The 23,440-nt window shown below is 51.1% G+C and overlaps 1 protein-coding gene across 4 annotated transcripts in view; it reads right to left on the bottom strand.

Annotated features, from left to right (window-relative positions):
• Positions 1-260: 260 nt before the first annotated feature.
• Dis3l2 (DIS3 like 3'-5' exoribonuclease 2) overlaps positions 261-23,440 on the bottom strand; it is a 367,143-nt gene continuing 343,963 nt past the window's right edge. For 2 of the 4 annotated variants that reach the window (XM_031368274.1, XM_031368273.1), the window contains exons 16-22: positions 10,627-10,810; positions 9,893-9,979; positions 7,635-7,782; positions 7,257-7,387; positions 7,043-7,147; positions 5,876-5,977; positions 5,039-5,179 (exon numbers count right to left, since the gene is read on the bottom strand). In XM_031368274.1, the coding sequence (XP_031224134.1) occupies positions 5,039-5,179; positions 5,876-5,977; positions 7,043-7,147; positions 7,257-7,387; positions 7,635-7,782; positions 9,893-9,979; positions 10,627-10,810 (898 nt within the window). Of the gene's footprint in view, positions 5,180-5,875; positions 5,978-7,042; positions 7,148-7,256; positions 7,388-7,634; positions 7,783-9,892; positions 9,980-10,626; positions 10,811-23,440 lie in introns of all 4 variants that reach the window. The other 2 variants (XM_031368272.1, XM_031368275.1) reach the window with 2 other exon arrangements.

Below are 23,440 nucleotides of genomic sequence, written 5' to 3'. Positions count from 1 at the left end.
CAGAGCTCCATCTCTGACTCTGGGGTGCTGGCATGGCAGGCAGCTGCCGGGGCCGCTTGCTTCTGTGTGAGGTCTGACGATCAGAGGTTCAGTCCATCTCCTGTGTGTGGAAAGCTCTTTATTTACTGAGATATTTCCCTAGTCCACCCTCCAATCTGCTTGGGTTTTTTAAGAATTTTTATAGTTACCACTATTTGTAAAAAAACATACCTCTCAGAAAAACAACACACAAATAAAAACAATCATTTCTCCATTTCCAGTTTTAAGCTGTATTTACTGATATTTTCCACTAATATTATGTCATGAACTATCCATGAACAACTAACACATTTATTTATTTTTTTTTTAAAGTTGATACAAGCCTGCCATTTGAAAAGGGTCTTATGGAGGTGGTTTTGTGGGGCTTGGTGATGCATGTCTAAGACGCCTCCAAGCTTGCTCACAGCTTGGCTGTGGCACTCTCGCTCAGCACGGCTGGAGACAGTGCGACATGACTTCGGCTGTGTCTGAGCGGCTGAAGAGCCTGCTCTGATCCAAGAGGAATGGCAAGAATGGGGTGTGTGGTGGTGGTGGACAAGCAACGGATCTGCAGACATCTTTATCCCCCGACAACTGAAGCAAGTGAACTGGCTACTTACCTGTCCCATCTCCCCATCCTTGCAATATGGTCCCAGAGCAGTTTGTAGATTCTCACTCAGTGTTTACCTTTGAATGTAACTGCTGTTGCCAGGCCTGTGCCGTTGCTTCCTGCTCACACCCCAATACTTTTCTTATTGTCAGATATGGGCTGTTTTCAGTGTACTCAGTTCCAATCTAATCCCAGAGTCTGCCCATGACTTGACCTTCTCTGAGCCTCTTCACTTACCGGCTACCTCAGGCAGGTACCATCTAGATCGGATGCCTCTCACACCTGGTGGTGCTGGCCTGCTCATCAATCCTGAGCACACTGCTGCTACTGTTTAGGTGTATAAGACATAAAATAAGCCAACTCCTCCCAGGCATTTGGTTAAGGGTTGAGCACTATTAAATACCATTAAAGTTAATGATGGGCATTTATTCTAATTACCTCTTTAATGTTTATTTTTCCTTTCTGACAACCTTGCTATATAATATATGTGTGCAGTCTTGTACAGAACCTGATTAGTATTTACTGTGTAGCCCAGGTTGGCCTCCAATGCATGGCAGTCCTCCTGCCTCAGGCTCCTAAGTGCTGGGATTACAGGTGTGAGCTGCCATGCGCAGCTATTTTTTTTTTTAATAAGTTAAGATGTTGGGAGTTGGTGTGTGTGTGTGGGGAGATTTGACTGTAACTATATCCTTCTCTGGAACCTTGGTTGTTTAAGGCTATTAGCAGCCCCTGGATGGCCCTCATGGTAGCTTAGATACTTCGAACACTCTATAGACACCTTATGGAAGTTACATAGTAACCACTGCTGGCTGTTGCCGAAGCCCAACTCTGGCCCAAGCGTGGCAGTCAGGTTCTTTCCCTTCACCATGTAGGTCTTGGGATTGAACCCATGGTGGCAGGCTTAGTGCCAGATGCCTTTACTGGCTGGGCTATATCACCAGCCCTTTCTTTGGTGTCTAGCATCTAGTCCTTGTTTTTCCATGGTTCTTGTTGTTTTGAAAATGACAGTGGTAACTTCATTTTCCCTGTGTGATCCATAGAACCTATTTTCCTTTTAAAAAGAAGTTTCCTTGGCTATCTTTATTTACAGATAGGACTCACAGTCTCTAGAAGCCCAAGTACCCTAGGGGCTTGGCAGGCTGATTCCCCAATGAGAAACCTGGCTGGGATCTCTTTGGGAAACTTCTGCTGCCAAGTTTGTGTTTCATGTGGGGACAGGAGGCCCCCAGGGAAGATGTTTTCAATCTCTTGCCTGGCTGCTGAAGGCCTGAGAGCTGACAAGATCTGCAGCAGAGGGGCTCCGGCTGTGGTGTCTGCATCTCATGGGGTCCTATGCACAGGAGATTCCACCAGGCCTGGTGGCCCCAACCCAGAAAGCCTCAACCTAACTCTCCAACGATAGCTCTCTTCCTGCCAGTGTGGGGGGAAAGGCCAGCCTATCTACTACAGCCGCAGCACTGGCTTCTCTACCCCTGGGCCAGGGCAGCCCACCAGCCTTGTTGCATGCTGTGCAGTACTGTAGCTCAGAGCTCAGCATTCTTTGTTGAAGGTCTCATACCTGCCTTTCTCGGGTCTAACAGGAACTGTTTGCCCATCCTCAGCTTCTAGGGTAATGTCCTCCTCTATTTTCACTCCCCTCTCAACGAATCCCTGAACACAAGCTTGGTGGTGCCTTTGGGGGTTTTGGGGAGGTAGTGAGAGTGGATGTTTTGTATTCTTCAGAAACCAATAGCCAATAACCTTTACAGAGGGAGATCAGGCTCCAGGCTCTCGCCTTCCACTGACTGCAATACCCTCTTCTGGAGCCCCATTCTGCCCACTTGGCCTCTTCTAAGGCTCTCGGATTGCCCATCATGTTCTCCAGAAGTTGATCCTCTTCACATAGTCCAGCTGTTCTACACATGGTCCCTCTTTCCACCTCATTGAGTTAACCATGCCCTATGGCTCAGCCTTTCCTCCTTCGCAGGGGCCACCTCTGGTCTCTGCTGCTCCCACTGTGCCTATGCCACCTCAGTTTTGGGACACCACCCACCCCAGGATTTTGGATTTTTTTTTCCTCTCTCAGGCCTTCCTCCTCTCACCTGGACTGCCCTCAGTGGCTGCTTTAGTGGCTACCTGGCATGGTGGTGCAGTGGGTATCCTCACTGGCTGCTGTGGTAGATATCTGGGATGCCTCTGCCTGGCACCAGTTCCCTGTCTTACCATGTCTCCAGCTTCCTGTGGGTCGTACCAGGCCCACTGACGTCCTTCCCAAGGCTCTTTGCTAAGTAGGACTGTGGAGAGTGTCAGACTTTCTTCCCAGGAGGGCAGGTTACAAGTTCTTGCCTTAACTCCGCGTCCATGCTGGGCCCACAGCCGGCTCCATCTTCCCCCGGGAACATACTGATTGCCAGCTTCTGAGCTTTTCGAGACCCCAGTCAGAGTGACATTGTCTTCCTTCCGTGTGGACCGAGGGGACCCTGAGGAAAAGCCAGTGAGCTGCTCTGTGCCATGCTTCAGCCTCCAGTGCCGGTAGGTGTCTTGGGCTGCGGAGTGTGTGCTTCTTTTGATGAGGCTTTGTTTCTTGTCATCTCTTCTGCCAACAGTGCCCTTAGTGTGTGGTGCCGACTGCCACCCTGAGTGGAGTATGGGCACAAGTTCCATCAGTGCCCTGACTCAGTGCTGAGTGTCTCAGCTTGTGCTGTGGGAAGGCGACGGAGCCCCTGGGAGGCAGCAGAGGAGGCCAGGTGCAGATGAAGACCTCAGACTGCCATCTGTCAGACAGGTTGGGGCAACCCAGGACTGCTATGGCCTCCGAGTTCTCAGTGACATGATGTCTAACCTGAGGGTGAGACAGGCCTGTTGTAGAAGTTTCTAGTCCAGCACCTGCCCCCTAAGCAAGTCCATGCTGCAAAAATTTTCCTTACTGGCTGGTCAGCTGCTCCTCACGCACATTGGGGAGGCGGTGTCGCAGCCACCTCTGTGCCTTAGAGAGAACCTAGTGCATGAGCCACAGCTTCCCTCTGGGTTCTGTGGGAGGAGTGAAAGGGGGTCATGGAAGCCCGGCACAGCAGAGAAGCGGGCTGCTTCCCAGGGTTCTAGGATGGGTTTTTAGTCTGGAGGTTCAGGACTTGAAAAGTACCAGAGGCTAGACCCCCATCCCTCACTGATCTGCCCATCCAGATATGTTGGTCTGGGAATGGGGGCAGAGGGGAGGTCCTAGGCGTGGTGTGAGGCTGACAAGGCACTGAAGGTGACAAGGAGCCAGGGCAGGTGGGGCAAATCTGTGGCTCTCATCAGACAACAGCCCATCCTAGGGCTGTGGTATCACCCACTGAAGAAGCTGCCAGGGGACTCCACTGAAACTTTTTTTGAAGAAAATCACCATAACCGTATCAGATGGGTCTGTTAGTCCTGCTAACGGCACTGGGAAACAGAGCCTTGGTTGCTTTGGTTTTCATCCTAGATTCTAGTTACGTTTGAAGCCAATTCATACTTTTCCAGTTTGGTGAAAGGGGGATGCGTTGTGCCCAGTTCCCTAAGAAAGAGGCTGCCTGGTGCTCAGGAGGGTAGGATTTGCCAGTACTTGGGATACTGGTGCAAGTGGCTGGGTTGGGTGGGATCTGGTGTGAAGTTCTCCTGCCCTCTGGAAGGCCTGCCTTTACCTTTTAGGGTACATGTTTGAAACTGCAGGTATTGAGGTACCTACGCATATCATAGCTGTGAGCAGGGCTCCTGGGAGCTTTGGCCTATGTATACAAGAAGGAGAGGTAGTGGTATCACCTCCCCACATCCCATGGGCTGACAACAGAGAGGAAGGGTGGGGAGGGAGGGCCATAGCCGCATGCACGGGTGACTGGCAGCCCCCTGCTGTGCATACTAATTACATTTGTAATCAGCTAGAAGGAGGCTGCAGCATCAATCTGCCACACATGGCTCGTGAATCACCCTGGAGCCGGCAGGAAGGGCCTGAGCTGATGACCCCAGCTCAGCTGTGAGGTGGATCCTAGGGAGCCCCTTGCCCTTGGTGCATGGGCCACCCGGCTGCCATGCTTCCCCATGGCATCCACACGGACAGCAATTCACACTTGATTTTATTCCATGACACTGATTTGCTGAAACCCCCCATTTCCTGGGCAGGGAAGGGCAGTGGGTCGCCTGGTAGAAGCGGGGCTGCCTGCCCAGGACGACTGGGATTCTCTCTGCTCAGGGAAGCACTGGCCAGGCCTCAGCATTCCCTGCCCTGACCCCTAACCTTCCAGTTCATTTAAAAACTGAGCTGCAAAAGTAAAATTAAATGAAAAAAATAAAAAATAAAAACAAACCCCTGAGTTGTTAAAAACAAAATTAAAAATCCCCTTTGGTGTCAAAAGGTCCTATTCCTAAAAGCCAGCAGGGTAGGGCAGGCACAGGCCCGGCTTGGGCTAGCATTCAGTCCTCAGGCTCCTCATCAGACTCCTTCTCCAAGCCCAGGGCATGCTCGGGGCCTGGTCGCTTCAGGATAGCACTGTACTTGAGGGCTGTGGTCTCTGCCTGCAGGACCACATCCACCAGGCTGAAGATAGTGATGACCTGTAGCAGAGCCAGGAACAGAGAGAGGACAGGGCAGGTGAGGGCTTGCAATCAAAGCTAAGCTGACCATGAGGCTCACTTGTTTCCCCAAGCCCATCTTGGGGAAGGCATGGGAGGTAGGTAAATGGGAGGCATGGGGTCTGGGAAAACCAGTAGGCTAGATGGCATGATGTAGACATTTGTTATCCAGTGACCATTCACAAGGAGCAAGAGAACAGGCTGGGCTGGGCTGGGTCAGCCTTTGGAACAAGAGGGATATAAGAAGTTTTTATCAGCTTCTCAAAACTTCTGGAAAGTTCTCTTCAGGGGAGAGGGATAGCAGCAGGTCTCAACCTGTCATTTGAGACCCTTTGGCAAACCTCTATCTCCAAAGATATTTACATTGTGATTTATAACAGCAGCAAACTTATAGTTGTGAAGTAGATATGAAAATAATTTAATGGCTGGGGGAAGGGTGTCACCACAATATGAGGAACTGTATTAAGAGTCGCTGCATCAGAAAGGTTGAGGGCCACTGCCATAGTGGGTGTTCCCATATAGAACCTGGCAGTCTAAGCTTGGGCTTGGGCCTCTGCTGGAGAACTTGGAATCCCACAGGGGAGTGTATAGGGCTAGGGAAAAATGAGGGGCAGATGAGGACCTAGGGGCACATGTCTGAGATAGAAGGTAGGCTTAGGGACACAACAGGGGACTGACCTGCTGTGTTGGCTCCTCTTCAAGGTCATCAGGCTCCCACATGAGAGTGAGCTCTGGCTTCTTGCCCACCTTCTGGAAGCTGTAGGATCGCAGGGCCAGTGCCTAGGGGTGTGCACACAGAGCCTCAGGCTATGGGCTCAGATGCCTTCTCTGCCCTGGCCTTTTTCTGATTGGCTGGAGGGAGCTTTGTACGGGCTGCCTTACTGCAGCTGCCTGCTTGGCCAGAGACATGGACCACCCTATCTATCCCTGGTCCACCCCAGCCAGATCTAGGAGGTTCTGCCAAGTCACCTTTGGCCAAAGTAGAACCCGAAGGTGACCCAGGACCAAGGGACAATTTGGGAGGATGGTGACTGTAGGGAAGAAGAGATCTGCCTAGGCTGCTGGTGACAGGCCTAACACCAGGGTGAGAGCCAGGTAACTACAGAATTGACCTACATCTGAACTTCCATCCTGCTCCATGAACCTAGGTCCCTGATAGTTTCAGCTGCACTTGGCCATTTCCTGTTCTGCCTCTTTTATGAATCCTGTGTCTCTTCCAGTGCAGGACTTACATACACTTCATACACTTAGGGAACTAAGTGTATGTAAGGAGTTCAAAGCCAGGGGTAGGAGCCAGGTGGTGACTTGGTGACCCCAGAGCAGCTAAAGTGAAGCCCCCGAGTGACATTATGGAAGGCACCAAGAGGACTTTGAATAAATTGTCATCCAGGGAAGAAGCCAAGGCAGGATGGACCTCTTGTTTCTCTTGGGGACACAGTGTTCAGAGCAGTGCTGGCCACCCTCTGGTCTCTCTTTCTACATGTTTCTATAAGAACATCCCAGGTCCCACAACCCCCCATCTGGGGTTCTGAGGTCCTATCCCAGGCAGGCCTATTTGGGGTCAGGGGTTTGGACCCTTTATTGCCGCACACCAGTGAAGCTCACTGCTAAAGGATGCAATCTGTGGGCCTGCATAGCTGATGGGCAGGAACAGCAGGGATCTCAGGTTAATCCCACTATTCATGCCTGTGAAACAATCGTGGACTGTTCTGGACCAGGGGCCTATTTCCCCAACAAGGAACTAGACACAGGCAGGGAAGTGGCAGGAAATAGAGTACGCTAAGTCCTTTAGGGGTTGGTTTTGACTGTAGGTGCACGCCTCCCACTCACACCAGGGACACTCACGTTGCAGTAGATGCGCTTCTGCACCCCAAAGCGAAGCACCAGCACGTCGAAAGCTTGGTTCAGGACACCCATCACCATGGCTTCGGACTCCAGGGGGCCGCTCTCCTGTAGGAACAATGCATCATGGCACCCTCTCAGGGAGGGCCTGCACTGTTGCTCCATACATAGGAGGGTGGGGGAAGGGGAAGAAGAAGGGGCCAGGCTAGACACTCACCTTTACTAGAACTGCGAAGAAAAGGCCGATGCTGAGCTCCTGCACACGCTTGGAAGCCATGCGACGGTCATTGCAGTGGTCGGCTTGCTTCTGTAGGGTATCAGGCTCCACATCTGGCTGTTCACTGTAGCCTGGGGGAGAAGGTGACCAGGGTTGCTAGTGCGGGGGGCTGAGGAAGACTGTGTGCTGAGGCAAGGGCTTAGTGCGGCTTGCAATAAGTCTCACTAAAGCTTCCATCATCTGGGTGTGGACTTAGGACAGAGTTAGGCTTCTCTGTCCCTTGGCACGTCCATGATCACAGTAATGTGGTCACTTACTCTGAGAGTGGGTAACTCTTGACCAGCAAAGGTCTTCCCAGGCCAGAGTCATGTCCCTTACCCAGAGCAGCAGCCAGGAGGCGGTGCACTATGACGTCAGCAAAGCGGCGGATGGGAGAGGTGAAGTGTGTGTAGAGGGGAACGTTGAGAGCATAATGCCGGAACTGCGCCTGGTCCTGCAGCATCCCAGAGCAGAAGTACAGTGCCATCTGGAGGGAGAGTGGGACTAAGCCTGGCTGGGTCTGCTGGGTGCTGAGACCCAAGCCTGGCGCATGGCAAGGTTGATACACACCTCCCCTATAAGCTTTAGGCAGCTGATCAAAGCCAGCCAGATTCTTGGGGCCAGGATCATCCTACTTAAGGGGCTCTCGGCAGCAGCCTTGAATGACAGGTGGCGATGAGAGCCCGTCCCCTGCTCAGGACACATGCTACTCATGCCTAGGGCTGCCAGGGCTCTATCCACGAGGGCAATGCTTGAACAGCTCAGAAAGCTATGCCTCTGTTGGGCATGGGATGCTGAGAGCCCTCAGGATGGGTGGCCTCTAGCACTGTGGGACCAGCTACCAGGGCACCTGTGCAAGGGCTCTTCCTCCTCAAGGCTCATGGTTGCTGAGTCCCTACAGAGAATGATGCAGAGGAGTTGCTGCAGACTAATTTCCCTTGGGATGGGTCTGAGTGGCCATCCTGGGTCAAGATGATTGCAGATAGGAAAACATATAGCTATATTGGCCCAGGGCTATGAATTGTCTTCTGGAGACACAAGCCGAAGCTGAGTATGCTGCATGTCCCTGGCCAGCCCAAGAAGATGCCGACCCCCAAGAGAGTAGCCCATAAAGCTCCTCAGGTTCTGGCTGAGCCAACCCTGTTTCCTCTGGCCTGATCTCTTCCTGGTTGAGGGTCACACTTGCTGTAAGTACAAGTTCCACAATACTCTAGCATACGTCAGGCAAGGGGGCAGTTTGTTAGCTTGCCAGCCTGCATCTGTCTGCTTCTGAACAACTGTCCACTGTGATACACAGGCCCAAGAGACCTGAGCAGAAGGAACCACTGAGCTGCTGCAGCCCTCAGAACACCCTAGGCAAAGTCTGGCCTCAGCCCTGCCATAGCCCTTGGAATCAGCAGCTGTTACCTAGAAGGATGTTCACTTCTTTGAAAGCTCCAGAGTGCCTGGCCAAATGACAGCCTTCTCTGGTTACTCCATGTACAAGGCCCCTGCTGGAGCTTGAGCTACGTCTGGGGCAAGCTGCTGGAGAGAGAGGGCATATCTCCATAGTAAACAAACATGTTTATCTTTGTTTTCAGTGGTGGCTCAGCTCTTCAGAAGGCTAGGGTGAGGAAGAAAAGGGACCGAGGCTCCTCCTTGGTCAGTGTAGCTATCTATGTGGAGGGCAATCATGGCTTCTGTGCAGTCGCCAGAGACAACTGGGACAGCTCAGGTCCTGTTTCAGCAGCTTTCTTGGGAACCAGGCCTCACTCCTCACTGTTGTGCTCACTGTGTTGGTGTGTTGTGACCTGTCCCTGTCACTTGCCATCAGAATCCTTGGGGCAGAAGTACCCCCAGAGGGCACAGCCTAGGGTCCTGTGTGCACTAGGCTAGGTAAGTAGCCTAGGGTAGGTGGTAGGGTGGGGAACAGGCAGCCAAGTCCCGGAATGGTCCTGATGGCTCCACTCCTAGTAGAGCCAGGAGTTATCAGGAAATACCTCAGCTGTGCTGGCTGAGGCTACTTGCCTCTCATGAACAGATTGAATCTGCTCAGAGTGACCGACCCTTGAAAAATGGCCTGCCACTGCCCTGGCAAGTGCTGGGGCCCACAGCTGACTCCATTATACCTGTAGCTCCAATTGATCTGCCAATCTACTGATATGGCTCCCATCCCAAGGATGCTGATGCCCTGCAGGGACTGCAGTGTAGGCTGGAGGGCTGTGACAGGCTGCTAGGAGGCAGCCCATCTATCTCTCTCATAGCTGTCACTTGCTTGGAGACAAGCTCGTAGCAGACTGACTCTCTTGGCCAGATTGCAGCTACACTAAAGGTGGGGACCGTTTCTCTTGCCTGGGGTCTCTAGCAGCCACAGGCCATACAGCTCCTGAGGGATGGAACATGCTTTTCAGGACATAGGATAGATTTCCTCTGGAGCTCAGTGCCTGCCTGTCCCAGGTGTGACTGCAGCTTCTCTTGCCAGATAGTGTTCCTCAGCTCCTCTCTATGCAGCAGGTCCCAGAGCAGAGAAAGACAGCAGTGGGCTATGTACACATGGTGCTTGCCAGCCAGACTTATGGGTACCACTGGGATCAAGGACTAGTGTGGCTTCTCCTTACCTGCATGGGCCGGGAGTACATGTTGGTGAGTACCTCCTTCCGGGCCAGAGAGTACTTGTCATCTCCAAATGTTTTAGTCAGACTTTTCTAGAAGTAAACCCCAGAAACCTGTATGAGATATGGTTGGGCTTGGGAACAGGCTTGGGGATCATTACTGCTAACCATTTGATCCCAAATTTGGGGAAGGTAGAGAAGGGTTCTCAGACTATGGGCCATGGTGACTGCCTGCAGGACACAGGAGCTGTGATCCATAGCCTGTGTCATACAGTGGACCTAAGGTCTTCCATGCTTACCCAGTAGGCTAGCTCTCTCTTGGTTAGATGACTCCTCTGCCCACTTCACACCCACCTCCATCTTGGAACATGGGTGGAAATCTCCTTTTTGTGGGATGAGCAGGGACACTGGTTCTGCAGCCTCATAAAGCTTATCTCTGAGAAGGGAATGTGTGAAATGCTTTCCTCTAAGAAAAATGCCTTGCTTCCAGCCATCCTAGCTCAGCAAGGACCAGTCCTATCCTTGTTAGAGGCCATACAAGTGGCTACACCTTTGAGTAGTCTTCCTTGGTACGGACCTGATGATAGAGCCTAGTGGAAGCAATCTTCTCCACTGCAGGGGAGGGCCTGGCTAAACAGGGAGTGACTTCATGGGGGCAGACAAGTCACCACCAGCCAACTTCCAGGCTCTCATCTCTTTTCTCCAACAGGGCTTCCCATTACCTGCCCACCAGCACTCACATTTAGGGCCCCTGCAGAGCTGACATCCATGGGCAGTCCCATCTGGTCACAGAACTCCACCAGGTCACTGAGCATCTTCGTCTGTGGTGGGGGATGCCGGCGCAGCAGGGCCTGCTCAGGGAAGGTGCGGAAGATCTTGTGGGCCACAGCCATGTTGGCCAGGAGCATGAACTCCTCTACAAGCCTGTGGAGACAGACAGTAACTAGAGGAACCCCAGAGACAGGTGACACTGCCCTGTCTCAAGGTCTTTGCTCAGCTGGTTCTCTTACACCTTAGTTCGCGGTGTAAGAACCTTCCTGCGACCTGAGCAAACCGATTCTTCTGCTCTTTCTCTTTCATCTCCATGCTCAGGTTTTTCAGAGTCAACTTGTCAATAACGTTTTTCTCTTTTGATCTGAATGTGTGTGTGGTCTCCTGTCTCATTTCTCACTAAATGGGGATGCTCTCAGGTCATGACTGGTCCAGAGGTGGTGCACAGTAAAGATCTCTGGTGAAAAGACTGGCTGGGCTTCCTCTGGGGCTCACTTGTAAGAAGAGCTATCATTCTATTTTCCTTCACTTCGGTGTAATTAGAATTACTGTAAGTAACTATGTACATGTGGATAAAGCTCTAAATAGGAAGATGAAAACATGTCAAGGCCCTAGTGAGAAGTGGGGACTGATGGAAGATGAAGTGTGTCAAGACTGGGAAGTCAGGCAAAGCAGGAGCTAGCATTCACCAGCCCTGAAGTTAGTTACCTGTGTTTCGATCCTGGGCAGGCAGGTTTCATGCTAGTCTCCCCTGACCCTTGGGGCTCCCTTGGTGAGATGAGTGGATTGAACATGGAGCCTGTCAGGAAGGGAGTGTACATCCTGATACTACTATAGTCAGCATGTCCTGTGTGGAAAAAGCTTGCTCCCTGGAAGGGCAAAAGCCATTAGAGACCTTGTTCAGCTTAGAGGAGATACCCAAGCTGCACAGCAAGCCTTAGGCTTCTCCCACTGAGGCAGCTCTGAGAGTCCGGCAGTGTCTGAGGAAACCTGGAATAAATCCCTCTACTGGAGGTTGAGTAGTATTGCTTAGTCAGATCTGCCATCTAGACAAGCTCTTAGAAGGAAAATCAGACATATAGAAGGAGAATGTTTCTCCTCCCAAACTGGACCGGCTGTGAAGAAGCTTGCCTCTGCTCTGTCCAGGTGCCGATTTGCAGAGCTTTCTCTTCAAGGGGCTCAGTGAAGGTTCCACAGGCTGGGGTCTGGACACTCCTGGTTCCTGTCATGGGTGCCTGTGCATGCCTGACTCCAGTCATGGGGACTTGGGCATGCCTAGCTCCTGTTATTGGGGCCTGTGCATGCCTAGCTCCTGTTATGGGGACCTTGTGTATATCTAATCCTGTCATGGGGGCCTGTGCACACTGGCTCCTGTCAGGGAACTATTAGACTCAGCTCAAGAAGAGAAGCCTTTGTGTTGCCCACTAGTGTGTAGTTAGAGCTTTTTAGGCCACCACCCTTCATCTCAGTACCCAATCTCTTGTTGTGCTTCTCAGTACCTAAACAATTATCATCACTGCCCACCAGGTCTCTGAGACACAGTTTGAATACTGCTTCTATCACACTCTTGTTGTGGGACCCCTGGTGGATCACAGGCCTCTTCCATTCTTCCTTCCCGAAGTAAGACAATGCTAACATCTGACCACAGGGCTGGTGCAAAGGCAGAGGGGACATGTGTCCTGGGCCAGACACTAGGCAGGAATGTCGACTGTCCAGACACATTGGTGCTTTCCTTTCTTCCCATCATCACACGAATGACTAACACATCTGATAATCCTTCACCTTGCCTCACCAGCCCCCAGAGTGCTGGGATGCTGTCTGTTCCTGCTTAGACTGTTAAACAAATGCTCTGACATCTGTGAACTTGACTACTCAACAGGCATTGCTGGGGGGGGGCGTGTTAGGCATGTTTCCAGACCTTTTTCTCTTTGTGCAGTCTCAGAATCCTGTGGACCAGAGCACATAGTCTCTTCCTTGTAATTCCAAGGTTGAGCTAGGACTGCAGTTTGTAAGTCAGGCCGGCAGGTGGCAGCAGGGTCCCACAGCAGGACTGTGAGGATAAGGCTGGCAGGCAGGCAGGATCAGGGCTGGGCTAATGGCTCAGGATGGGGACCCCCCTCCATGCCCCAACCTCAGATCAGAGACTTTTTTGGAAGAGTGCCTGGTCCACAGGAACTCTTCTGTTTTGTTCCTCATGAGCTCATGTAGGGAGAAGAGAGAGATGGGGTGAAGGAGGGGCCACTATGGGAAGCAGGCATGAGAAGACTCCAGGCAAGCTTCCCCAGTGACCATGACCTACTGCTTATCCTCCCTGGATATCTGCACAGCACCTTAAGCTGCCCAAGACCTTGAGAAAAGAAGTGCACGTCTAACTCTGATCACAGTCTGTCATGACTCTGGTTGCATAGGCTGGCCTTGTTCAAGCGCCTTGGTGCCTGCAGTTCCCATTTCCATTAGCAGCCCTTGTCCATCTGTCCATTCTCCACCCCCTCCCTGTCCATATGTCCTTCACTTCCTCTCTCCCTCTGAGTTAAGACATCAGCCTAGGAATTCTTCACAACAGTTTGGCATGAGCAAAGCATTAACCTAAATCCTGTCACCAACCAAGAGGATGCACGGCAGTAAGTCCCCACCTCTGGGTGTGAACAAGGCTCATTAGTGTTCTATGTGGTGTAGGGGCCATTTCTCCACACCTTGCTCTTAAAATACTCTCACCCTGCAAGTGGAAGGGGAAGGAGCAAGCATGTGCACATCACAAAGGACCCAGCAGGTGCTCTGGCCCAGGAGTTCCCTGACTCCCAGGAGGCCCAGGAATTAGAAGATCCAGAACTGACAGCCTGAGACATGGCCAAGCCAGCAGCAGCCAGAGCCCCAGTGAGCTTAGGATTCCCTGTGGGGCCAATCACCCACGGAGGGGTGCTAGCAAAGGCCCCTCTTGCTGGCACCTGTCTACCCTTGTGTAGTTCTCACAGTGATCAGCAGGGGGCAACCAGACTCTTCCGTTCCAGTCCTGGGACGTGGCAAAAGCCACTTAGAACCCAGGAACTTCTGGACAAGAACAGACCAGAGTTTATAAATTGTGGCCCAAAGTCCAGGGGTCCCTGGAGTCCCATTTGCTGTTTTGTTAGGCAAAGCTGCTTTTTGGGCTGAGGGTTCTGTGCCACCTGGTTGGCTGTGGGGTCTCTGGCAAGTGAGCTTATCAATCTGATCTTTCCTCTCTTGTGGGAAAAGGGGCAAACTGCAAACTAAAGCTTGCAGCCAAACTCACATGGTGCCTTGTGCTATCCCAGGGCAAATGAACCAGGCTGGAGCACATTAGGGTATGGAATGCAAAGTGGCTGAGAGCTGTCTGGGTTGCCATGGCTTAGACTCTCCTTCTGGTCTGGGCACCTGCGTTCAGTCTTAGGGCACCTCTTCCCCCAGTGACAGCATTGCATAGGCATGAGATCACTCAGCCCTGCTGGGGATGGGGAGCTAGCTAGAGCCCAGCAACTGCCTGACAACTGCTCTAAATAGGGGCTCAGGAATGGCTGACAGCCAGGATCACCTTCTAGAACAGCAAGCCAAGCCCTCAGAGATGGGGCCTTAGTCCCAGGCCTGGCATCTGCTAAGCATCTGGAGCCCCGAGCCACTGGGGCCCCACAACTCTGGAGGTCTTGGGTGGGACTGTGTTGTGACAGGAGGCTGTCAGCCAGGATATCACAGTGAAAGCTCCACAGCCCTTTCTCAAAGCAGTCCCTACCTGCTGTCAGGGCCTGCAAGACCTGGGGAAAGAGGGGGAAGGTTTGCTGCTTCTCATCTCAGGGAACAGCTGAGCCAGGGTTTCATGTCCTGGCAAGGAACAATCAACCTGTACATAAGTACACACCAGAGATAAACATTCCATATCATAGGAAAGGCAGCTTCTGCCCAGAACTGTACTAATACCACTTAAAGGGAAAGGTTCAGATACAAATGTACATGAGGTGCCAATTTACTATTATTCTAGGTGTTCTTTACCTTAGGAAGTGAGTATGCTCAACACAACTTATGAGAGGGAGCTGCTGGACACAGCACCCCGCCATCCAAGGACCCAGATGAAGCCATGCTTGTTTATTTGTGTTCAAATGTGTTTATTATTTACTATTTACATAAGTTTTTGAGACTGTGTCTTTCTCTACATAGGGTCTTTCAGACTGGCCTGAAACTTATGATCCTCCTGCCTCAGCCTCCTGACAGAGATCAGACAGTGGTTAGGTGAGAAGCCTCTGAGGAAGGCAGGCATGCCAACTAGGCAGAAATCAGTGATCAAGTTCCTGGCCTTAAGTAAATACCACTCGGACTATAGTGTGTCTACCCTGGCGTAGCTAGACCTCCTCTTGTCTAGGCACCTGTCCTGTTATTACTTTTTTTTTTTTTTTAAGAGCAACAGGGTATGAAATGAGAACAGGTTGCTCAAATGGTCCAATTCTAGGATCTGGGATAGACTTCCAGAGGCGTCTCTTGCTCTCCGACCACACGGTCATCACTGTTGTCCAGGTAGTCATCTCCTGCGGCTCTGTTGCCTTCCAGCAGTAGTTTCTCTACCTGGTAAAACGGTGTGGTATGTTTTATGTATGTTGTCTATGTTTGGACTGCATCACTCTTCTTCCCTGCTCATCCTACTCTGGCCCTACTGAAGTCTCGAGGCCATTTTGGCTTCTGTCCTTTCATATTTCTGCTCCCACAGCTCAGAGTACTAGGGCTGCTCTTCGCTCATGTCCTTTCTTTGCCTATCACTCAATCTGGAAGATAGCATGAGGAGCTCTCTCTTAGCATGCTCTGGGTCCCCGTCACAGCACCTGGCCTTCATGACTGTGATGGCCTTGTGGTCCTAGGTTGTATCTCGTCTCCATCCCTAGTGGTATGTGTGCTAGTCCCAGAGTTGATGTTCAACAACTTGCACCGAGTGAAGGGTTCCTGGGAGCAATGGCATCAGGCTCCAGTTCAGGAGGTAGGGCTGTTGGGTCCCTATCACTATTGCCCTTTCTGTTTAGTTCCCAGGTGCTTCTAACTCCCTAATACTCACTGCCAGACATACTGATGATTTGGGGCCACCAAATCTCAACATCTTTTCTCGATAGGCTCTAACCCATCGACTGAGTACCACTTCCTTAATACACAGCAGCAGAGTTACTTACAATAGTAATGGCTGGTAGGCTTCAACCTTTAGAGCTAGCTGTCCCTTTGTTGGATTTCTTACTCATCTTTTTTAGCTGTGGCCTCACTCTACCCTAGGTACAACTTTTCCTATGGCCCTACAATACTCTTATCTTTCTGGGTGGGAGGAGCTTAATGTACAAATAGGGAAGTGATCTGCTTCAAGTCTGATACCCCTAAGCATCAGTCTGTACTCTTGGAGCCAGTGGCCTCAGAGGCCACCAGAACACGTAAATCCTTCCCTAAGATACCCACAGGTGTATCCACAGGTAGGTACACTCACAAGCAGGGTTTATTTCAAGGTACATCAAGGAACCAGAAATGAAACACAAAGCTCCTGGTAGAAAGGCAAGGAATTGAGGGGACAGGCCTGGACTCCACTGGGAGCTGGACAGCTACTGAGCAAAGATGTTTCAAATAAGCATGTGGGAATAGTTGGGGCTGGGGGACAGAGCAGGGCCAGTTAGGATGAGGAATGAGACAAGGGAGTGGCCCAGGGCTGGAGTGAGCCAGGTGAGCAAGGCGTGTACATTGGCTCTCAGGAGGCCAGAACAGACAGGGTAGAGGTTGTAGTACAAGGCAGAGGGACATGGAGGAGCTGCAGCAGGCTGCCCTGTGTGAAGTGCTGTAGAGGCAGAGGAAAGGGTAGTAAAAGGTCCCTGGGGCTGGCAAGTAGAGCCAAGTCACCAGGGTGGTAGGGCTCGGGAATATGGTTTAGAAAAACAGGGAAGGGGAGATAGGTCAAGTGTAGGCAATGCTCCACTCAGTTTTGGTGAGAGTCAGTGATGGAAGGAGCCAGGGCCTTGTTATTACTTTCAGACAAGCTGAAGGTATTCTAGGAGGCAGGGACTCACGCTATGAGAGAGCCTGCAGGAAGCCATCCGCAGGCCTGGAGGAGGGGAAGGGAAGAGTCACTGTCTCAATGTAGAGCAGGTTGAGTTCCCAAGTCAGTGCAGAGGAAGGGCCTAGAACCTCTGTCCTGACATGCTCCCTGTAGGAAAGCTGGTTCATAGCAGCTAATGCTGTTCCCTTATAGACCCTGGAGGTCACAGCACTCATCTCTGACACCATGCTGCAGCTGTCAGGAAGAGAGGACCCTTGCTGTCTTACAGCCAGTCAGGGACAAAGAAGCTAGATGCTGCATTCTCTGGGCTCCTCATCTAGCACAATGCCAGAGGGCAGATGGGTAACCTCAGAGCACTGTCCCTGGGACTGTCAAGCCCACTGGGCAGTGGAGAGAACACAAAGGACTGCACCCACCAGGAGCAGCTACTTCACTATGGCCGGAGGACAGGAACAGGTCTCAGGGCAGCTGCCGTTTCTGCCTCTAGAACTCAGTTTCTTGACAGAACAGTGAGATGCTGGCACTAACTTTGGGTCTCGCCTCAGGTGGAGATGTAGTGCTGAGGGCAGGCCCTGTCCAGACTCATCCTCCTCAGACTTTGCCTTCATATTTTCTACTCCTCTGTACCCTGGCCTCTCAATACTGCCTGGCAAGGGAGGTGAGGTCTCTGGGGATGTTCTACCATCAGATCCATTTTACCTGCTAACCCAGAAGAGAAACTCATCCCAGCCCTTTCATACTCCGAATACTTGCAAAGTGGCTTCAGAAGTGATCTGGAGCTGAGCTGCTGAGACTAAGGCCTACCGGACCAGAGCTGAGCATCTGTCTGGCTGTTGCTGAAACCTGAAACTGCATCCATTGTTAAAGACTAAAACCAAGTGTGAGACAGAAGAGCCTCTCTGCCCTCGGCCACCAGGGCACTTGTCAACTTTGTGGGAATCTCATGCTAATGGAATTAGGCCACTCACAGAGATTGTTCAATTAGCTCTTGGTGAAAACTGCTAACATGGAAATTTGATAAGAATTGCTCCCAGCTAGTCTCAAATTCATTTCTTCTGCAAACCAAATTTCCCCCACATGGGCACATCCTCACTGTTGGCTAAGGAGCCCTTGGGCTCCACAGTAGCTGTGAAGGCAGCTGCTGGGTCCTCACAGGAGCTGTGTGCTAGAGCATGACTCTTCTCTATAGTTGGGCAGCCCAAGGTGGGAAGGCAGCAGCCACCCTCACAGGAGACCCGCTGCTCTCTCAGCGGCCCCAAATTGAGTGTAGTGTGGTGGAAAACTGCAAGGGAATGGGGCGTGATGGGAAGTCAGTGGTCTGATCAGTACTAAATTGAGGGCTGCTGGGGGTGGGAAACTTTAGAGATCTTGTTGCAGTTCCCTCTGAGGCCAGGCCAGGGTGGAGCTGGTGGCTAGGGAGCTGGAAAGTAGAGGCCTGGGGGTGGGGAAGGGGAGTGCTGGGGCAGGCTAAGCTTCAGGGGAATGGGAGGGGTGCTGGAGAGGAGAGGCAGCAGCAGGCTGACAAGGCGCCCACCATGGCCTGACCACAGGGCCACCCCACGTCACAGCTAGGGCCTTTCATTGACCCCTTTGCTCCTGGGCTCCCTGCAACCTGCTCAACATTTTGGACGTTCCCATGAAACCACAGGGAAATGAATGGGGCCTAGTTCACAGGCATGGAAAACCCCAGAGGAGCAGGCCTCTGGAGCCAGACATAACAGGCCTTGTGGGTGAGGCCAGAGCCAGGTTTTCTAGTGTGTGGGACTGAATCTACTCCAGGCCTTTCTATAGGTTCAGCAGGCAGAACCCTGCTGCAGTGAAGCATGCGTGAGCCATGTTTTTCTAGTTCAAAAGGAAGTCTCCAGAGGCTAGGCGTCCAAGTGCAGCCCTCTGGCCCTGCCAAAGGGAGGCCCAGTGGCTTTGGTAGGGAGGGGAAGGGACTGCTCGCAGTAGTTTGACAGCACTGAAAGCCCTTTGTCAGCATAAAGCTAGCCACGAAGCCTCGCTCTTCCCAAGGCTTAGCTCTGCACACAGAGGCACGGGGCAGGGCTGCACGTGGGCAACAGCTCTGGCCCCTAAGCAGAACCAGGCGGTGTGCCGTGTGGCCTTGCAGTGAAGGGTAATTGGGCCTTGCTGGCTCTTTTATGATGTTGACACACACGCCTTTCTCTAGTTCCAATGAAGCTGGAACCACTGGTTAGAAGAGGTGTGGCCAAGGCACACAGAAGCACATCACCTCAGGGAGCCGCTGCCTGCCTGCAACAGCTTCCTAGCCAAGGCCAGAGCTCCCTCTTAAACCCAAGTAGAGGAGCCTGACCCTGTAGACCTGCACCAAGGACAGAGCTTGGATAAGCTCAGGGAAACCAAAGTCACCTCTCACTTTGGGAGGGATCAACTTTGGTTTTAAAGCTAGAATTTGGGTATGAAGATGTTCAAGGGAGAAAGGTGTTTTAAACACACAGATTCTCATACACACAACTATAAGAGGTAGCTGAAGAGGAGGGACAATTGAGGCTCACCTGGGAGCTCAGGCTTCTCGGCTTCATCCAAAGTGTGCTTTGCTCACCTCCAAGAGAATGCTCTCACTCGGGCTGCTGCGGGGTGGGCCCCATTTTCCAAGGCCACCCTGGAGTGGTGAGACCACTAATGGTGGGAAGGAAAGAGAGTGCAGCCAAGCTCTCTGTGTGCTTTGTCATCCAGCCCAATGAGTCCTTTCCCAGGAAGAAACTGTAGGTCTTAATGTGCACAGAGGGAAACTGAGTCTCAGAGGCTACAGAAGATAGCTAGAGCCAGACTGTGGTAGGGCCCGGATCTGGGTGAGGCACCACAAAGTCCTGCAGCTTTGGCTTCACCAGGTTTTCTAGACTTGGGGTGGCTGTGCTAAGTGGGAAGGAGGTATAAGCTATTCACTTTGGAGAACCCTGCTCTGGGATGGCACATGAAATCCAAATGCTTTTAGGGCTTCTGTTCCTTAAAGAACTCCAAACCTTACTTGATCTAGACCCTCAAACTCTTTTTTTGTATTGAAGGTTACTTTGTCTTCCCCTTTACCAAGCAGGGTTGTGTATCAGCTTAGCTAGGTAGCCCACTCCAAGCCAGAGGCAGAGCACAGCTGGATTTGCATGGTGGTGCTGCTCCTGTGGGTCTGGGGGAAGGCCTGTGTGTCCCAGCATTGTTTGCTTCCATCCAATCAAGAGGACACTGGAAGTACTGAGTGCCCCTTCTGAAATATAGGTGATCTCTGTCTGGGCGCTGTAGGAGGAACCTGAGTGAGTCTCTAGGGAGGGGTTAGTGGAGGGAGCCCTGGGATGACTGAATCAAGATGCTTGCTTCCCTCATTCCCCTTCCCATGATGAACACTGCACCTGCAACGTATCCAGAACCGGGCATGACCTGATTTCTGTCTGCTGGTTTGAGGCTCTGGGGAAGACCAGAACAGATGGGAGGAGCAGACAGACTGAATCCTGGCATAGGGACATAGTCAGAGCTGTCTAAGTTGTCAAGCACTGGGTGAACTGCCCAGGGCCCTGTCCACAGGCTTCAGTCTTTGGAGGGCAAAAGGGAAATGAGCCTTCTTACTTTTTCATCCTCTCTATGACTTTGCTGACATTTAAGGTTGTGTCTGAGTAAGCTATAGCCCCACCATGCAGGAGGATGGAGTTTAGAATAAGCTTCCTAGAAAGAGCAGCACTTGGGAAACCACTGGGAACCACCAGCCCTAATTTTTCACAAATCCAAGGTAGAGGTGAAGGGCATCTTGGAGCCAAACACACTTAGGTTGGAATGTGGCTTCTACATACATCCTTGCTTTGCTCCAACCCTATCAGTTCACAGACAAACCATGGGCAGCCAACTCTCCGTGGTACCCGTGTAAGCCTTCTCACTCACCTGCTCTGTCTACAGCAGTCCTGGCTTGGGGCTCCACCTGGCTACTTGTGATTTTTTTCCTGCTCTTCCTGCCCCTGCATTCTTTTGGGTCAGTCACAGCTGCCCAATATAGCTCAACTGCCTTATTTCCCAGTACTTGATCAGTGACTAGGACATAGTAAGCAGCCACTAAATACTTTATAATATATAACTAATATGTAATTCATTATGATGATGATGATAATGACGATGGTGGTTACGACAGCCCAGATTTCCTGGAACTTGCTGTACTACATAAAGCAGGTCAGCTTCAAGCCTGTGGCACCTTTTTTGTTTTAGCCTCCTGAGCGCTGGTGTTATAGGTGTGCACATCCATGCTTTAATAATTCTCATCAGAGATTATCTCTTGGTTTACAAAGAGTAGCACCTAATAGTTCTCAACACAACAGAAAGTACGTGAAGGAAGACCTTACGATGAGACAGATGCCTCCAGGTACAGCCTGGGCCCTGATCTGTGTCACTGAACCCACAAAAAGCTAGCAGGTGCCTCTGGGTATCTTAGTACCTCAGGAGGTGACAGAATCTCTGCTGGATTCACAGAGCACTCTGCAGCTCCCTCTGCAGTACTCACAGTGCTTAGCTGGGTCACTGCCTTCCTTCTTTATCCTGATTGGTAAGGGAGTTGTGATGAGGGCTTACCTATATGATCTGGCTCTTCCCCTCCTTCTGCCCAGTTTCCTCTGCAACCTAAGCCTTGGGAAGGAAGGTGTGGGGAATCTAGGCCTGACTAGTTTTGGGAATTCCAGAGACCAGCTGGACGCTGATGAAATGTTCAGGGACCAAATGAGAACACTAGAGTCATACTTTGCTGTTGTTTCACAGAAATCCTGAGTGAAAGACAATACACATTTTTTAAAGGGTAGAAATAGAGCTCTTTGAGGCTAGGCTAGGGTCTTTTAGGCTAGGGTTTCCACAGCTTTCTCTCTGCTTACTCCTGCTGGGCAGCAGGCACATGAACTTGGCAGTCAGAACCTGAGACAGCTTCTGCAGGCCTGATGGGACCTACTGAACTTGCCCTGATCAAATTTTTACTTGTCTGTAGACAGTTATTACTTAAACCCAAACAGGGTGAGCACAGTGACTAAGCCTCCTTTGTGGGTGACCTGATAAATGAATACTCTTGTCCAAGGGCAGCTGCTGTACTATAAACACGAAACCCAACAGATTAAGAAAAGCCTCTTCCCACCCGGGCTGCTTCCTCTGCGCTAACACTTGTCTTATCACCCACTGGGATGCGGTCTGTTGAGTCTGGCAGAGCTCATTAGTTATGTGACTTTAAAAATATTGACCCATGGTTTTATGAACTGGGTTCAGAGTGCTTTAGATGGATGTGTTCCCATCCAGCAAGTTCTGGGCTTCCCCGACATGTGCCTGGACTGCACCAGACACACACGCACAGGCTGTTTGCCCTTTCCACCTGGCAGCACCCAGGCACCTGCCTTGCCCTCTCCATGTCAGTCTCCTAACTACCACCTGCTCACAGGGTACTTGCCTGTCAAATGAGGCCACAGCTGAGAGAAGCAGTGCATGTATTTTACTTCCTAGGCTGGGCATCTCTGGAAGCCTTGCTCCTAACTCATTTGTCACTTGTATGGTGTGAACATGAAATGCCCCCATAGCTTCACGAGTTGAAGGCCTGGTCCCTTGCTGATGACACTGATTTGGAAGGTGGTAGAGTATTTAGGAGGAAAGGGCACTTCAGGGCCTGAATGATGGGGATTCTTGGGGTCTATACCTTGTTCCTGGCCTCTTCTTCCTGCCATTTACTGCTTCCTGGCCACAGCTACATGACCTGTGCTGCTCCTACCTCGTGTTCCCACCACACTGCTCACCTGACTATGAGCTGATTGAGCCCAAGGACATTTCTCCCAGGTATTTGTTATAAATATTGCTTTACATGCTTGTCTCCCTCCGTGGGTTCACTGGACCTTTATTATTTCCATGCACTGCACAGTGCTTGGCTCTTGCTGGGCAAAGGAATGAGTTTTACACTGGGGTTACAATACACACAATGACTGTTCTTCTAATTTGTGAGGTGCATGGTAGAATTTCCCAGGGCTCTTATTGCAATCTGGACTGTTTGTGGAGCCATTTCTCTAGGTTTAGCAGTGGGGACAGAACTGTCTGGTATGTGACAGTCTGCACACAGGCTCTTCTGGGGTCTGAACAGCACTGGCTTGGCTCCCATGGTGGGCTTGCCTGAACAGAAAGGAACTGTAAGAATGATGGTGGTGTGTGGAGGCTGTGAAGTGGGCATCCTCATGTGGATGGCTTTTACCTCCTAAAAGCCCAATGGCAATCGCAGTTTTCTGGTCTTGGTAACTCAATGGGCACAGGAATGTGGCTGCAAACCCCACGGGGTCTATGGAATCTTAGGTTATTCCAGGGAGGAGCAGATAATTCATCAGTCTTTATCTTAGGGGCTAACACACTGCTAAGTATTCTATAAATATGATTAGGAAACAGGCTGTCAATCTCTTATCTGAAAAGCTGAGACCAGAAGTGCTTCAGATTTCATTTTCAGATTTGTGAATATTTTCATAGGCTCTGGAATACAAACATATATAATTTGAAATGCTCTAAAATCTAAAACTTGAAGATCATAAGGTATTTGGTTTGGATTTCAGATCAGGAATTCTTAACCTACATTATGAAAGTCATCTAGAATAAATGGAGGAGACAGGAGTCTGGTGATTTAGAAGAAACAGGCATGTTAAGGTTAAGGACGCAAGGGAAAGTAAGTCATCCTTGCAAGGAGAAGTATGTGCCTGGCGCCTGCTGAGCATCTGCAGTGTGCTAGCCTGGCGCCTGCTGAGCATCTGCAGTGTGCTAGC

The sequence above is a fragment of the Mastomys coucha genome, unplaced genomic scaffold (genome assembly GCF_008632895.1).
Source record: "Mastomys coucha isolate ucsf_1 unplaced genomic scaffold, UCSF_Mcou_1 pScaffold14, whole genome shotgun sequence".
Classification (NCBI taxonomy): Eukaryota; Metazoa; Chordata; class Mammalia; order Rodentia; family Muridae; genus Mastomys; species Mastomys coucha.
Note: the sequence above shows the minus strand (reverse complement) of the source record. Positions and strands in the feature narration are given on the sequence as shown.